This window comes from Littorina saxatilis, linkage group LG5, assembly GCF_037325665.1.
Source record: "Littorina saxatilis isolate snail1 linkage group LG5, US_GU_Lsax_2.0, whole genome shotgun sequence".
Lineage (NCBI taxonomy): Eukaryota > Metazoa > Mollusca > Gastropoda > Littorinimorpha > Littorinidae > Littorina > Littorina saxatilis.
In genome coordinates this window covers 14,732,809-14,749,883 of record NC_090249.1, presented here as the reverse complement: position 1 = coordinate 14,749,883, position 17,075 = coordinate 14,732,809, and the positions used below count along the sequence as shown (strand labels likewise).

The 17,075-nt window shown below is 39.1% G+C and overlaps 2 protein-coding genes across 7 annotated transcripts in view; one reads left to right on the top strand and one right to left on the bottom strand.

Annotated features, from left to right (window-relative positions):
* Positions 1 to 673: 673 nt before the first annotated feature.
* Positions 674 to 11,613, top strand: LOC138966375 (meiotic recombination protein SPO11-like). Of its 3 annotated transcripts, XM_070338591.1 has the most exons (13): positions 681 to 1,914; positions 2,250 to 2,363; positions 2,973 to 3,064; positions 3,563 to 3,629; positions 4,133 to 4,241; positions 5,035 to 5,121; positions 5,536 to 5,572; positions 5,955 to 6,064; positions 6,445 to 6,544; positions 7,262 to 7,299; positions 8,719 to 8,795; positions 9,108 to 9,219; positions 10,619 to 11,613. In XM_070338591.1, the coding sequence occupies exons 1-13, from the start codon at positions 1,865 to 1,867 to the stop codon at positions 10,736 to 10,738; spliced, it is 1,113 nt and encodes a 370-aa protein (XP_070194692.1). In that variant the 5' UTR covers positions 681 to 1,864; the 3' UTR covers positions 10,739 to 11,613. The 3 variants fall into 3 exon arrangements, with proteins under 3 accessions (XP_070194693.1, XP_070194692.1, XP_070194694.1); XM_070338593.1 differs by lacking the exon at positions 5,035 to 5,121; XM_070338592.1 differs by lacking the exons at positions 8,719 to 8,795; positions 9,108 to 9,219; positions 10,619 to 11,613 and adding an exon at positions 7,721 to 8,012 and having other exon boundaries at positions 674 to 1,914.
* A 688-nt stretch (positions 11,614 to 12,301) lies between these two features.
* Positions 12,302 to 17,075, bottom strand: part of LOC138966374 (KH domain-containing, RNA-binding, signal transduction-associated protein 2-like) — a 29,574-nt gene continuing 24,800 nt past the window's right edge. For 3 of the 4 annotated variants that reach the window (XM_070338590.1, XM_070338589.1, XM_070338588.1), the window contains one exon: positions 12,502 to 15,692. In XM_070338590.1, the coding sequence (XP_070194691.1) occupies positions 15,589 to 15,692 (104 nt within the window). In that variant the 3' untranslated portion in view covers positions 12,502 to 15,588. Of the gene's footprint in view, positions 12,417 to 12,501; positions 15,693 to 17,075 lie in introns of those variants that run through there. The other variant, XR_011455678.1, reaches the window with a different exon arrangement.

The following is a 17,075-nucleotide window of genomic DNA, read 5'->3' as shown; positions in this document are numbered from 1 at the left end:
CTCCGTTTTGCACAAGCGGCGGACTACGGTCATTGTGAAAAAATGCAGTGCGTTCAGTTTCATTCTGTGAGTTCCACAGCTTCACTAAATGTAGTATTTTCGCCTTACGCGACTTGTTTTTAATCATTTTTTGTCTGTGTACATACAGTGTACAATTCCTTTTTTTCTGTTTTCTTTTTTGCGTGTGTTTCTTTTGCCAAAAAATCTTTTTCTACTCCAAAGAGTTGAACATAAACAAAAAAATCAAAGACTTTTTTCACTTTGGAGTTACCATAATCACTTGTGGGTTTTTTTTCTTCTAATGCTCAGACTTCAGTCTCCATGTGACCTGTGTCCTCTCATTGGAGTGGTCTCATATCACAGGTAAACACTGTACAGACATTCATTTGTTCTCATCATAGTCTATTTTCATTTTCATTACTTCATTGTGCCATTGCAGGGACATATTTTTGGGGAGAGGTTTCATTTTATGTCCCCATGTGTGTTAAAGACTGAAATAAATGATGGGCATCAAAAACGTAGAGAAAAAATTGTCTCTTTTTTTTTAAGCAATGTGTGTGTGTGTGTGTGTGTGTGTGTGCGTGTGTGTGTGTATGTGTGTGTATTTTTTTTTTTTTCACATTTAGTCAAGTTTTGACTAAATGTTTTAACATAGAGGGGGAATCGAGACGAGGGTCATGGTGTATGTGTGTGTCTGTGTGTGTAGAGCGATTCAGAGTGGACCGATCTTTATGAAATTTTTCATGAGAGTTCCTGGGTATGATATCCCCAGACGTTTTTTTTCATTTTTTCGATAAATGTCTTTGATGACGTCATATCCGGCCTTTTGTAAAAGTTGAGGCGGCACTGTCACACCCTCATTTTTCAATAAAATTGATTGAAATTTTGGCTAAGCAATCTTCGACGAAGGCCGGACTTTGGTATTGCATTTCAGCTTGGAGGCTTAAAATTTAATTAATGACTTTGGTCATTAAAAATCTGAAAATTGTAATTAACATTATTTTTTATAAAACGATCCAAATTTACGTTTGTCTTATTCTTCATCATTTTCTGATTCCAAAAACATATAAATATGTTATATTCGGATTAAAAACAAGCTCTGAAAATTAATAATATAAAAATTATGATTAAAATTAAATTTCCGAAATCGATTTAAAAACAATTTCATCTTATTCCTTGTCCGTTCCTGATTCCAAAAACATATAGATACGATATGTTTGGATTAAAAACACGTTCAGAAAGTTAAAAAGAATAGAGGTATAGAAAAGCGTGCTGTCCTCCTCAGCGCAAGCGCTACCGCGCTTTTCTGGATTGTTAATTTCACTGCCTTTGTCACGAGCGGTGGACAGACGATGCTACGAGTGTACTAGGGTCTTGCGGAAAAAATGCAATGCGTTTAGTTTCATTCTGTGAGTTCGACTGAGCTTGACTAAATGTTGTATTTTCGCCTTACGCGACTTGTTTTTCTTTTCTCACAGAGACACTTTTCAAAGTTAAACAAATTCATGTTTCACATAAACACAGGATACGCAACAAGCTGTCAGGTAACTTGAACTTCTTTTTTCTTCAGCATGCCTGTTCTAAACAAACAATGATGGGACAATAAAGTAATGAAAATGAAAATGAAATAAACGCGAATGTTTGTGCAGCAAATGTCCCAGTAAAAAAGCTGTTTTGAATAAAGTGCGGTAAAAAGTTGCACGGGAGGTAACTCTTGTTAATCGAAAACGCGAGAGCAGACGATGAATTTGTCTGAAGGTTCCAACACCTAGATTTGGTCATCTGTATGCAAAGCATACTCACTTCATCATTGCTGACTTGAAAATATACTAGCATTCTAGAGTACTTTGTGTCTTTGACGACGATGGCAAGCTTTACCAGCGATGTCTCTCAAAGTTTAGCCGATAAACTGAGGTAAGCCGGTCTCCTTCTGCCATTTAATCGCGGTGTAATGTTAGCATTCTAACAAACTTACTCGGTGGGCTGACTCACAAGATTGTTGTTGTTGGAAGATTGTTGTTGTTGGAAGATTGTTGTTGTTGTTGTTGTTGTTGTTGTTGTTGTTGTTGTTGTTGTTGTTGTTGTTGTTGTTGTTGTTGTTGTTGTTGTGTGTGTGTATGTGTTAGGGGATCAAGTTGTTTTCTATGTTTCGTTTTTTGTGATGATGCTGGTGGTGATGAAAGTCGTGCCGTCTTTATTTCATGTAATTGTTGGCACATCACAAGTTGTTGTATCATAATCTGCACCAGGGAAGAAATACTGAACAAAATCGAAGCTGTGTATGCCAGCGTTACAAATGCTGTTATCAATGGAGCAGTTCCAGAATTCAGTTTCTACAGCCGGGCCAGCTGGGAATGTCTGAGGTTAGTGCTAGTTTAGAAAGAAACGACAAACCAAGACAACACAAAAGAAAACGAACATCGGCTCACTCACTGCGGCTCATCCAAGCACACACACACGCCGACTGACACTGACACTGACACACACACATACACACATATATATATACACACACACTGACACACACACATACTGACACAATGGACACACACACTGACACACAAGTGACACATACACAGGAACAAACACACACACAGATACTCAGTGACACAAGTGACACACACACACTGACACACAAGTGACACATAAACAGAAACAAACACACTCACCCTCACACACGCACACACACACCCACATCTTGCACCCGGCCCACACACTGGCACAATCACACACGCACACTGAAACACACACACACACACTCTCTCTCTCTCTCTCTCTTTAGTTTCTCCAGAGATTGTACAAACTCTGGTTCCACTGTGTCTGAGTGGAGAAGATGCGTACGCTTAGAAGTAAGGTTAAAAACCAAGAACTGTTATTATTTTGTACCTCGTTCTTAACAAGTTATATAATTCCCCTTTCAAACTGACGGACGAATAGTGTAATTTATTAATCGATTTATTTTGCGACCCTAGTTTCAGCGAGGAAACCGGCGTTACACTCTCGGCAGATGAAAAGAAGATGGTACGAGTAAGGCTGGACAACAAACAATCAGTGAAGTCTTTTGGTAAGATATTTTCAGGCTTGTGTATTTGCCCAACGGATTTGATTCTACTTTCATTTGAATAGTTTGCAATCTAATGCAAGACTGAGTGAGTTAGTCATCTTCTTGAAATGCAGATGTAGAGAGGGGGAAAGAGGGGGGTGAAAGAGGGAGAAAGAGGGGAGGGAGAAACAGAGAGGGAGAGACAGAGAGGGAGACAGAGAATGACACTTCTTTATATTACGAGGATAATAGAATAATTAAGCAGTGATCTGTTCTTTTTACATCTGGCCATAAAGAGGGACTAATCTACTATGGCTAAAGAATAAACAAACAAAGGAGACACACAGAGATCAGTGCTCTCTGTACGTTACAAGTAATGGTGGTTATCTGTCTGCCTCAGTGTTACTATTTAATTAACTTGGTCGTCTTTTCCTTTCTTTGCGATATCGACTGAATTGTATGAAACTTTTATAGAAAAAAAAATCAAGAACTCATGGAAATTACTTTGACTCATTACAGCTTACATGACGAAAGTACTGAACATTATGTACAAATTGGTACAAGAGGACAAGTACTGCACTAAAAGGTAAGAGCGGTGTGACGTATTAATTTTTTAACTTGAAAAAATATTATTGAATACAATTCTAACACTAGGGTTATGTATTGGATAAATGATAAAAAAAGATAAACCAAGTAAAAGCCTTTAAAGGAAATGATATCAAACATGGTAATAGTTATCCCTCCGCCCAGTCTCTCTCTCTCTCTCTCTCTCTCTCTCTCTCTCTCTCTCTTTCTGCATTCCTCTCGCTCTGTTTGTGTATTTCCTTCTCAGTCTCAGTGCATTACACTCTCTCTCTCTCCCTCTCTCTCTGCATCCCCCCCCCCCCTCTCTCTCTCTCTCTCTGCATCCCCCCCTCTCTCTCTGCATCCCCCCCCTCTCTCTCTCTTTCTGCATTCCTCTCGCTCTGTTTGTGCATTTCCTTCTCTCAGTGCATTACACTCTCTCTTTCCCTCTCTCTCTGCACCCCCCCCCCCCTCTCTCTCTCATCCGCGTCACCGTGTACAACCCAATGCATTGTGCTGTTGCAGAGACATTTACTACCAGAGTCCAGATGTATTTGGCTCACAGAGCGTGGTGGACAACGTCGTGGATAACGTTGCCTGTATGCTGGAGGTTCCTAGATGGAAACTGCACGTCGTACGTATTTTTGACAAAAAAACTTCCTTCATACTTACAATTTTACCGTAGTCTGTCACAGTCAATCACCGTAGTAAATGTCACTCCTAAAGTAGAGACGAAGTTGACAGACGATTAGCTTCCTCAGTCTCCTTAGTTTAGTTTTTCACACGACTTGTCCACTCTCTCAATACGGCCACCAAGAGAAGAAATTTCTTTTTCCTAAAATGCATCAGTTGTCGAGGCATTCACATGGGCCGGTTCTCCGTGAATATGATTGACATTGTTATTTTATCTCGTTGCCGGTTAATAACTTTAAATAAATTCCTGCACAGTGTTGTTTCCATGCCTCAGTCTTCGGTCATTGACTTTTTCTTTTTTTTTATCTGACGTGACATTGGTCTGATAGCTTTGACATGTAGGAGGTCTTCTGGACATTAGTTTTTCTACCAAGCGGGACAAGCCAGGACAGTTGGACCTATGCATATTTTCAAGTCCAGGTCCAACAGACCTTTCGTCCTACTGAGGCTGGACTGAAACAACACTGCTTGCATGTTCTGCCTGTGAGAGCTCATATGGTGCATCATCAATGACTCTGTTGTTGTTATCACTGTCACTGAACTTTTCCTTTACACAGCTTAGCTAAACTGAACTAAATACATATGAAGCTTGTTCATGTCGTTGTAAACTTCTTGACATTTTTAATATGTTTATATCCTTTCAGATTGAGAAGAAAAAAAATCATATGCTTATGAAAAATGTAATCTGTAACCTCTAACTGGAGTCTAGACATGTATTCTGTTTGGCGTTGCAGTTGGCCACGTGCAAAGGTCTGGTAGCGGGCGACCTTCAGTTTTATGACGCTCAGGGGCGCCATGTGGACTGTAACCGCTCCAAAATGGTCAGTCACGTTCTGACTAGTGTCACAAATATTGTGTGTGACCGCTGCTGGTTTAGGTCTCGGCATTTACGATCATCGTGGGCAAAGCACTCTGACAAAGGGACAGCATTTTGAATTCCGGCATCACAAGTTGTGAGAAAGACCAGCCCGCTAAGACCTCGCTTAATTCAGTACTGGTAATTTTGAACAGTTCCGGCTTATAGTTGGTCTTTGACTTGGGAAAAATAAACACACTTTTGTTTTCAGCCGAAGCGTGTTGCCAAGACTGAACAAGTGACCCGCATGGATGTGTCTCGCCGAACTATTGACGATCTATTTTCGTTCACATCATCTTATTCAGTAAACGTACAATCAAAATGTTCCATGTCTAATGTTTATATCATGTACAATAACATTTGCTTAACTTTTCCCCAGGGTGTTCAAATTCCAGCGCATGATAAAGACATGCTATGTATCCTTGCTCACTGTCGGAGTGGCACTCGGCTTCCTCAGTCAGTGAAAAACTGACTTGAAGACCCAGCTATGCATTTGCAAAAGAATCGACAGTTGTCTGTTGTCGATTCAATCGATCGTATTGCTAATTTCCACAGTTTCTCAGTCCTGCTGGTCCGTATCTATGAATCTCTGAACAAAAAACAATATAATATATGCAACATCTCAACTCAGTGAAGAGAAACCTTTCTGTGTGTGGTGCTTTACTGAGATTCAGTGAAGGACTGAAGCGGCTGGATGGTAGGAATGTAACAATAGGACACTAAGAATTCCAGCGAAAACAAGCACAAGCCACAAATACAGATTTTTTTCATCAAAAAGTTCTTTGACAAGATAATCAGATCTTCACACGAACGCACAACTGGTGATTGTGGTGGAGAAGGATGCTACATTTCAGAAATTGCTGACGGAGGACTTCTGTGCAACATTCGGAAGGGTCATTCTCATCACGGTAAATCAGTGGTTCTAGTCTTCGAGCCCATTTTTGTTAATACATGTACCAGAATGTAGAGTACACTAGTCTCTGTTAATTCTCTGTCTTTGTGTCCAATGTAGAAGTTCATTTGTTTAAATTGATTGATTTATTCATATTTTTTTGTTAGAGAGACCGGCGAAAACTGCCCGTAAGCGGCGAAAATTAAAAGATAACCAGCACCGATTCGCAGTTATCATACAAAAATACACACGAACAAACAAACAACCGGCCAAAAACAAAATACAAAACAATACTACACAACAATGATGTACTTTATTATCTCAATTTGAGATCTACACGGGAAGGGAGGTGTCTTTAATCAGTCTCAACCGGGTTTTGGCTGGTGTGTCGCGCAGGGTAAAGGGTATCCTGACGTGGGTACCAGACTTTTGGTTCGCAAGATCTGGGAGCAGTTCAAGATGCCTGTCTTCGCCTTGGTGGATGGTGACCCTCATGGTACTGTTAAATGCACAGTTTCAGTACAAATAAAAGTCACTCGGCATATTTTGTTCTTCTTCCTGAGCCACTCCGGCATTTCCAATGTATGGCTATGTACAGTGACACCCTCCCCCCCCTCTCGATTTAGGACTCCCTCCCTTTCAAGTTAAGACCTTGTTTTCTCAGATTTTCTGTTCATAACCTCTGTAGATTTACCCACATCAGTTTTAAGACCCCTTCCTTTTTTAAGACTTCATTTTCTCAGATTTGTGGGGGTCTTAAAATGGTGGTTCTATACTGTATATCAGCCTGGTAGTGGTTGTGGGCGATTTGAAATAGTGACTAAGTCACTATACTGTGATGTATTCTCTATACAAAATATTAAAAAATCCCATTATGAACTCAGTCGTGGTATTACATGGCCTCCCCAAAATGACAAGAATGATGTGGATGTTAAACCTGGTTCATGTCCATTTTCGTTGCGTTTGAATGTATCGAGGTCATGATGATTACAAACACAGAATGACGAGGATGTTAAACCTGGTTCATGTCCATTTTCGTTGTGTTTAAAAGGTATCGAGGTCATGATGATTACAAACACAGAATGATGTGGATGTTAAACTTGATTCATGTCCATTTTCGTAGTGTTTAAAGGGTATCGAGGTCATGATGATTACAAACAGAATGACGAGGATGTTAAACCTGGTTCATGTCCATTTTCGTTGTGTTTAAAAGGTATCGAGGTCATGCTGGTGTACAAGTACGGATCCAAGGTAATTGTACAAGTTAATCAATCTCGGGGAAAACTAAACGGTTACGAATGTTCTGTTTAACCTTGTACGCCGTTCAACACATAGTTCTCACTATCAAGAGTCGGCCTTGACGGCATCTAAAACTTCCCCCCCGCGGGTTAGGGGGAGTCCCATATTGGTTGGGACGAGAAAGAATTTACCCGATGCTCCCCAGCATGTCGTAAGAGGCGACTAACGGATTCTGTTTCTCCTTTTACCTTTGTTAAGTGTTTCTTGTATAGAATATAGTCAATTTTTGTAAAGATTTTAGTCAAGCAGTATGGGGCGGGGATGTAGCTCAGTCGGTAGCGCGCTGGATTTGTATCCAGTTGAGCGCTGTCAGCGTGAGTTCGTCCCCACGTTCGGCGAGAGATTTATTTCTCAGAGTCAACTTTGTGTGCAGACTCTCCTCGGTGTCCGAACACCCCCGTGTGTACTACACGCAAGCCACAAGACCAAGTGCGCACGAAAAAGATCCTGTAATCCATGTCAGAGTTCGATGAGTTATAGAAACACGAAAATACCCAGCATGCTTCCTCCGAAAACGGCGTATGGCTGCCTAAATGGCGGGGTAAAAAACGGTCATACACGTAAAATTCCACTCGTGCAAAAAACACGAGTGTACGTGGGAGTTTCAGCCCACGAACGCAGAAGAAGAAGAAGAAAAAGTCAAGCAGTATGTAAGAAATGTTAAGTCCTTTGTACTGGAAACTTGCATTCTCCCAGTAAGGTAATATATTGTACTACGTTGCAAGCCCCTGGAGCAAATTTTTGATTAGTGCTTTTGTGAACAAGAAACAATTGACAAGTGGCTCTATCCCATCTTCCCCCTTCCCCCGTCGCGATATAACCTTCGTGGTTGAAAACGACGTTAAACACCAAATCAGCCTAAAGAAAGAAAGAAAGCTAAAACTTAAAGCCATATGTACTCGATGACTATACACGCTAATTACTTTACCAACAGCTGGAGACAGACTAAATTAAGTTCCCTGCAAAATATTGTGGTCTAGGACCCCTTAAATGTTGAGATATTTGAATTTTCATTTTGATCTGGATCGTCCTATTTATAGATTTGGCAACACATGTCACATGTAACGTTGATGCAAGGTAGAGAACACCGCGGCTTTGTTGACATCCTCACTTTTTCAGAGGCTAGAACAAGCTGTAATGCATGTATTATGGTCCGCGCATGGTGACGTATCGTCATTATATGGTCTTATGGTGCGTTTGACATCGATTGTGGGCAAACTACACTTTGTAAACACGGGAGTGCGTTAGTATGCCTTTAAGAATAAATGCAAGTGTAAGAAAGGAACCTTCAGTTCGCATGGGATGGTTGATATCCTTGTTTTGACTTGGTTTTTACTGACAGTTGTACAGTTTTGCTTATTTTTTCCTCAGAACCAAGCCTTCGAAAACCATAATCTTGCAGTTCCCGCTATGAAATGGCTAGGTGTTTTGGCAACGGACATCGCAAAGTAAGTAGTTTTGTGATTATTTTTTAGTTTTACTTGAAAATAAATTGAAATGCGAAAATCTTTAAAAAAAAAACACCAACGAAACTCAGTGCCAGTACCTAATCGTGATTTTACTGTCCCGGCTATAAGTGCAAGTGAACTAGCCGTTAAAAGCGATTTTCCATTAATTTTATGGACAATAGCTTTTTGTCTTGTCTTGTGAAACACACTTCACAAGTTCACAGACAGGCTTTTCCAAAATAAAACATTATTTGCAAATTAATGAATGAATTAAGTAATCACTGTAATAAGCTGTGCCTTCTGATGTGGCAGATTGTCCTTAAGGAAGACTGCTCTTCTGGACCTGAGCGAGTCCGATCTTCAAAAACTGACGGACATGTTAAAACGTCCTTACGTTGCACCTAACAGCCCTTTGGCTCATCAGGTAAACACTGGGTGTAACAATACATTATTCTTCCCTTTTGGTAGATATTTGGGCGTTAGTCCCGTTGCCATCCCTTTCAAAACATGATACCACTTTCACTGAGAATTCAAAATACCGGTTCAGTTCACAAAAGCGTAACTGAGCAAAAATATTACTGAAATTCAGAAGAAAACAAAGCAGCAACTTCTTTGGTCCATGCAATACTGAGGATGAAGCCACGTCTGTTAATATAATTGTCAAACATCACTACTGAGTCAGTTGCGGCTGTTAACCGCGTACAGGTCCTATTTCAGTTTGGTCTAGGACGTTTACATGGCGTAAGAGTACTCTTCGACTTCACTTGGATCGTAACATCCTCAAACAATTTGAAAACAGAATGCCACACAGCTGAGTGTGTAAAAAAAAGGAAATCTGCCCGATGACAGTGCATTATATAGCCTTTTTTTTTTTTTAATCTGAAGTGCATATCCTTTACTTCAATTTTTTTCTTCAGCAGAAATATGTTTTAAATGTGAGCCTTGTATTTGTTTGTTCTAAACCAATTTCAAGCTGGCTTTGTCAGTTAGGGTACCGCTGTTTTGAGAAATCACTTCCACCCTATCTGTCCAACTCCCTCAGTATCTACGAGCCATCCCGTTCCCTCAGATCCTCCTCTGAAAAACTTCTCCGGCATCCCCAAAACCAGGACCAAAACCTTTGGTGAAACCGAGAACCTTTAGGCATCAGATTCCGATCGTGTGGAACGCACTTCGTAATTCTATCCGTGATTCCAGTAACCTTTCCTTCTTCAAAACACAGCTCAAAACATACCTGTTCCGTAAAGCCTCCTCTTGACTCCCCACAACTCTGTTCCTGCTTTGGAACTCTCCACCCTGTATGTACAGTAGTCTTTCTGTCAATGGTATGACTGTGTGTATGTACAGTAGTCTTTCTGTCAATGGTATGACTGTGTATGTACAGTAGTCTTTCTGTCAATGGTACGACTGTGTATGTACAGTAGTCTTTCTGTCAATGGTATGACTGTGTGTATGTACAGTAGTCTTTCTGTCAATGGGTGTGTATGTACAGTAGTCTTCCTGTCAATGGTATGACTGTGTATGTACAGTAGTCTTTCTGTCAATGGTATGACTGTGTATGTGCGTGTATGTGTGCGTGTGTGTAACTATGTTTTGTCTTGTAAGCCCAGTTTGCTTAGTGCTTTGGTTGTTGGTTTATCTCAGTTATTTGTATGCTTTGTATGCTCGTTCAATTTGTGCTGGTTTGTTTTAGAATGAATTTGTAAAGCGCCTGTTTTGATGGGACTCGCGCTATAGAAAAGTTATTTATTATTATCATCGTTCCACCCTGAAGCTGTACGTTTTCATTTCAGACTAAAATGAAACAAACCCTATTCTTTCAGTTGGAGACGATGGTTCAGAGTGGGGTAAAGGCAGAACTACAATGTCTGGACTCCCTCAGTTCTTCCTATCTCACACAAGTCTACCTCCCAGCCAAAATCCACGGAGGCGACTGGATTTGACACCGAGTGCTCTTTGCATCATTTTGACCCATCTGAAGAGTCCATGAAAAAAATACTACTGGAAGAGCACCGAATGTGCTGCCTTGTTCACGGTCACATCGCCCTCTTTTCAGCGGCTAACATGCTTTCATGAAAACATTTAAGTAAGATTTTTGTTGCTACACAGAGATTACAATTAATCATCTGTAATACTGACAAACTGTACGAAGAAGTCAAAATCGGGGAATACGTCTTAAAAAAACATTAGTCCGAATTTGATGCAACTTGTCTAATCACTGAAATGTGTTCGAAGAATGTGTATATCTCCTGAATGAATCAGTACGTATACATCCTGAAATTTTCTGTGGTTATATCTTCGCTGAAAATCGAACCATTTGTTCCCAGATATATTCCGTGAAAAGGGAAACTCCTCGTGAAAAAGTCCGGCTCACCATCTCAGATGTGACCAACCTGTTACATCAGTCATTCGAATAAGATCATCCCTCCACTTGGAACTCAACATTAACAGCCCGAGTGTTCTTTGTGCAGTTTTTGGAATTTTGCGACAAATTATCTTATCTCGTGTAAAAGCCTGGTCAGATCGGAGATGGTGAACGGAACCGTTCTAATGAGGAGTGTGCCTTTAATCATACCAACTGTAACATGAACACTGCACAAGGGCCACCAGCAAGGATGAAAACCATACGATATGCTTGCATGTATGTGATGGGGTCTACATTCTTTCATGAACTGGTAAACGTTATCCGATTTGTGCGATGCTTCTCTTTGTCTTTGGGGTCTACATTCTTTCGTGAACTAGTAAACGTTGTCTGATGCTTCTCATTGTCTTTGGGGTTTACATTCTTTCTTGAAGTAGTAAATGTTATCCGATTTTAGTGATGCTTCTCATTGTCTTTTGAGTGCCAGTAGACTGGCTCAGCATAGCAATGTTTGTTGTCGATATTTCAAACACCTATTTTTCTTTATTTCATCTTGTAATGCCTTTGGCTTCTGTTGCAACACGCACACACACACGGCTCTTGCAATAAAGCTGTGTACCATTAACGCATTTTTGCGACATACATTTATCATGCTTACGGTGCATTTTAAAATAATGATAACAAACCCTAGCAGTGTGCAAAATTTGGAGGCTCCAACTTAAAAAAAAAACATCCAAGAAAACCTCAACCTCTTTGTCGACGTCTGACCAGCCAAACACTGCTTATTACCAAGACTCATGACCTGTCTGGCCCACCAAAAACATTCATTAATAGTTTATCTTTTCAAAATAGTCTTTGGAATTTCAAGCATGTCACAACCCATTTGTTTTCACGTTAAGCAAGACATGTACTTTTAAATGCTTGTAAAGAACAAACTTATCAAATCAATCTTTAAATTTGTGCCTAATTCTTTTTTTCAGGCAAGAGAACTTTTTGAAGACACCACTTATTCAGGATATCGACTTCAATGATTAAGTGATTTTTTTAATTGATTAATATAAAATACCACTTGCTTTCCTCTGGTACACACAGCTTTACAAGGCAACCCACACAAACACTCGCTCAAATGAGTTGACAAACCGCATAAAATTCTGTGTTTATTAAAAATATAAATATTAGCACTTTTCCCTGAGATTTAAAAAGACCTGATAAGATTCTCCTCGATGTGTGTCAGCTCTTTGTTCCTTGCTTCAACAAACCTGAAATAAAAACCAAAAGGTATCAAAAATGCAGAAATAAACACAGAATCTTATTCTAAAAATGATTTCAGTTTCAAAAGTTGTATACTAATTTTCAGAGCGATTTACATTTATCATTGAATAATGTTGTTACTGTTATCTTTTTATGACAACTACTAAAGACTTTACTATAAAGCTGTTCAGGTGTACAAACTTATTCGAATCATGAAATAAAAAGTGTCAATGAAAAAAATGAGCACATCTATTTTCAGTTTAAAGATAAACTTCCCACAAGTCTTCTTTTATTAAAATACAACCGTGACGCATTATATTACAGGTATTGTATTTCAATAAATTTGACACAGCCAACAAACTAATTGTAAAACTTAGTTTCCAAACCTCAATTTCTTTTAACTCAACATTCATAGCAAATGAAAATATTTGGAAATTTTCTCCATTCATACTTCGGGAAAAGGCATTTTGATGAAGATACTTAGTTGCTTTTTTTCAACGATGTAAGATAGTATGTAATTCCTACTTTTTTTTTAAAAATGTTTGTAGAAAATGTTTAATTCAGTTTTGTGTATCAGATATCTATACAATTACTTAATTTAAAGGTCTTGTATTTAACTGTGACAATGAATTGCCGCTCATATGAAGGGTTTATCAACTTTTTGATGGTCTCACGAACCTAACTTTTTTTTTTTTACCCTTTACCCGTTGTAATAAAATATGATTTTCCTGAATGGGAACTTCACTATTTTAGGTTTATATCAAAATGCCTTTTCTGTCATGGTTTTCAAAACGCAAGGACAAATACTTTCTACTACAGATAATGTTATCACAGTAATTCACATTCACTTTGTTACCTGGTTACCTCACTGCCCCCTATTTATGAGGGTTTAGAGCTCTGCAGCTGGAGTCTATTTGTTCTGAGGATTCTCAGGACTTGTGATTTAAGTTCGGAGCATTATCCAATTTGGGGTACTCCGCGAGACCTGCCTCCTTGGGTTAAGGTTTGACATCTTCATCAGCTAACTGGATTCTTCTTCTGGACTCAAAGATATCTTGTCATCACAAGAAAAGTGACTTTCAGCAAACTTGACACAAAGCACGTTTGTCGGTTCTTGACAAGGGTCTGTTCAACACCATCTTCAGTGTGCAAAACGTGAAGGCAAGTATTCAACAAAAATACAATTGCCAGACTTTAACAACAGTTCTCTTTAGGGTTGTTGTCCTGTACAGGTACTTAACTAGAAACATTACACAACCACAGAAAGATGCTGCTTTCGCTTCTATTAACATATAATGTTGACCGTTTTAAAAAGAAAAGGCGACACTTCAACATTTGGCGACACTTCAACATTTAGCTTCAATTAGCTGTTTTTCCAAGCTTACCATACGACACACTGTCATAATTCTACAGTAACATTTGTACATTGGAATGTTTTATGTACACATTAAATCAAATGTGCCAGTTGTTAACCTAAATGCTTTCACCACGTCTATGGAAAATGTCTTGCGCCTGTTTGGGTATAATCGTTTTAAGTTCATTAACCAAAAGCACAAGAATGCATTGTGAAAAAGAAAACCCTGGTGTTTTTACCTCATCATTATTATGAACTTTTTTTTTTGGGGGGGGGGCAAAAGGAAAAACATTAAAATGTTGCCCATTTTACAAATTGGTGACAAATGAAACGTTGAACGTTTTGCAATATTTTGAAGTTCATATATCATGTACTCTGACATGGCTTGAAACGTACACTTTTTACTTACTCTATTTCAATGAAGTCTGAAGGTTGGAGCCTTTTCATACTTTACATTCTTACGTACACAGCAGAGTTTCACAACTCAACTATTTTAGATCCTTACTTGCACAGCAGATTTTTTCAACCCAACTATCGTTCTGATGGACATTTTACAGCACATGTATATTCTTTGAAGCAAGTTAGACCACATAGAGTAACATTTAGTTGCCCTTCTCTGGTATACATGTACCATATCATTATACTTCATTCTTGTAAAGTCCATGCAAGCGCTGCAGATCTCGGATTCTTCTTCTGTAAGCTGCTTCGACAAAATGTAAACAAATCAATTAAGGTTCTGGTAAAAATCTCTTGTTAAAATCATTTCAAACGTGCAAAATCACATTTTCATATGAATATACACCGACTGCAGATTAAAGACAATTTCCCAGTGAAACTTTGTCATCAGCTGGAATAACTTTTAATCTCTTGGGGCGTTGTATGCAAACAAAACTTAAGTGTTTAGTGTTTTGACTTTATTTCGCATTAGACATTAATGCACATATCTAAATTTGATCTTTAAGTTATATAAAAGGGTACTGAAAGTAGGGCTAGGACACAAATTAAATGACTTTTCCCCCAGCTACTAAAGTTTTGCTTTACATCATATATTTACTGCAGTGCCATATGTAAGTAAAACATCAGTTAGTATGCATTTCAGAAAGGTGACTGTGTTGGGAATGTTAAGTTTACCAGCTGTAGACATAATCAGATCGTTGTAAAGTATACACAGTCACCACAAGTCATTATCAATACTCAAGACTCTTGGGCATTACTTCCTTTACAATATTTTTGAACTCAACACATCATTTTTAAGGTTAAAAACATTTATTTCTTTTGTGACATACCAAATTAAAAACACAGAACTAATCATATAAAGATTTACCACAGAACAACTATTTACAGAAAGGTTTTCACAACTGTCTGAACTTTCAGTGTGGTGTAAATACAAGTCTTGATGTGAGCTTGCTAAGACTAATTTAAAAGAAAGCTAAATTTTCAAATCCCTCACAAGTTAGTTCTTTTAAACTATTTACAAATGAGAAAGAACCATTTTAACTGTTTACTGCGCAGAAACAATTCGAATCTTGACGATTATCACTAAAACGAATGATAATTAAAAGTTCAGAAAACGTAATGCTTTAGCTCTTAAAACGAGAGCTGCAAGTGTGAAGTTTATGTCAGTAGGGAGGTGAGATGATTCTTCCTGGCGTATGAAAGTTCAGTGACACATGTCTGAGGCACAGGACAGACCCGTACCTGACAAGACGGAGTCAATGATGCGTAAAAAATGATGAGTACGACGAAGACGACAACGACGACACAGGATGTGAACTTGTCCGCTGCTTGATCACGCATGCAGAACATGGCACGAAGAACGTCAGTGTTTAGTAGGCACCACGGCCGCCGCTGTATGGATGAGACCGTGGCTTGGCCCCCCCACGGCTGGGCTTCATGGGCCCCCCACTGCCATTGCTGCCCCAGGTTTCTCCTGTAATAGGAACGCCCTGGAGAATTTAGTCAGGTTTGGTGCACTTTGAAAAAGCTTGCGTTGCCAGAACATAATCTAATATCCCAAGGTTGGAATATGTAATGTCGGGCAAAAAAAACAAACAAAAAAAACAAGTCGCGTAAGGCGAAATTACTACATTTAGTCAAGCTGTGGAACTCACAGAATGAAACTGAACGTAGTCCGCCGCTAGTGCAAAAGGCAGTGAAAGTGACGAGCCTGTTTGGCGCGGTAGCGATTGCGCTGTGCTTCATAGCACGCTTTACTGTACCTCTCTTCGTTTTAACTTTCTGAGCGTGTTTTTAATCCAAACATATATCTATATGTTTTTGGAATCGGGAACCGACAAAGAATAAGATGAAATAGTTTTTAAAACGATTTCGGAAATTTAATTTTGATAATTTTTATATTTTTAATTTTCAGAGCTTGTTTTTAATCCAAATATAACATATGTATATGTTTTTGGAATCAGAAAATGACGAAGAATAAGATGAAATTGTTTTTGGATCGTTTAATAAAAAAATAATTTTAATTACAAGTTTCCGATTTTTAATGACCAAACTCACTCATTAGTTTTTAAGCCACCAAGCTGAAATGCAATACCAAACCCCGGCCTTCGTCGAAGATTGCTTTGCCAAAATTTCAATCAATTTAATGGAAAAATGAGGGTGTGACAGTGCGCCTCAACTTTTACAAAAACCGGATATGACGTCATCAAAGGTATTTATCGAAAAAAAGAAAAAAACGTCCGGGGATATCATACCCAGGAACTCTCATGTCAAATTTCATAAAGATCGGCCCAGTAGTTTAGTCTGAATCGCTCTACACACACATACACCACGACCCTCGTCTCGATTCCCCCCTCTATGTTAAAACATTTAGTCAAAACTTGACTAAATGTAAAAAAGAAAATACACTTCACACAAATACGAAGTTCTTTTTCCACTGGCACTGATGCCAAGTGAAATACACTGTCGAAAGAAATGAATGCATGTCACAGAGACTGGAGACTGATGAAGACAAAGGCGTCTCTATCAGCACTATGGTCCTGTATTTCTCTCTGGCCAAACAGAAGTGAGAGGCAGGCAGGAACACTGAAAGACACAGTGACCTGAACTGCACTCAAGCACGACAGCCTGCAAACTGTTTCTGTTCAGCCAGTACTACATGGTCAACTTCATAATGTGAGGCAATGCAAATACGCATGTAAAGATGGAGAAATGTATGCATGTCACAGAGACTGGAGACTGATGAAGACAAAGGCGTCTCTATCAGCACTATGGTCCTGTATTTCTCTCTGGCCAAACAGAAGTGTGAGGCAGGCAGGAACACTGAAAGACACAGTGACCTGAACTGCACTCAAGC

Excerpts from the sequence above, each read along its gene's own strand:
- LOC138966375 (XM_070338591.1), top strand. The coding sequence starts at position 1,865 with ATGGCAAGCTTTACCAGCGATGTCTCTCAAAGTTTAGCCGATAAACTG. Across the intron at positions 2,364-2,972 it reads GCCAGCTGGGAATGTCTGAG|TTTCAGCGAGGAAACCGGCG; the intron begins GTTAGTGCTAGT and ends TTGCGACCCTAG. Across the intron at positions 6,545-7,261 it reads GGTGGATGGTGACCCTCATG|GTATCGAGGTCATGCTGGTG; the intron begins GTACTGTTAAAT and ends TGTGTTTAAAAG.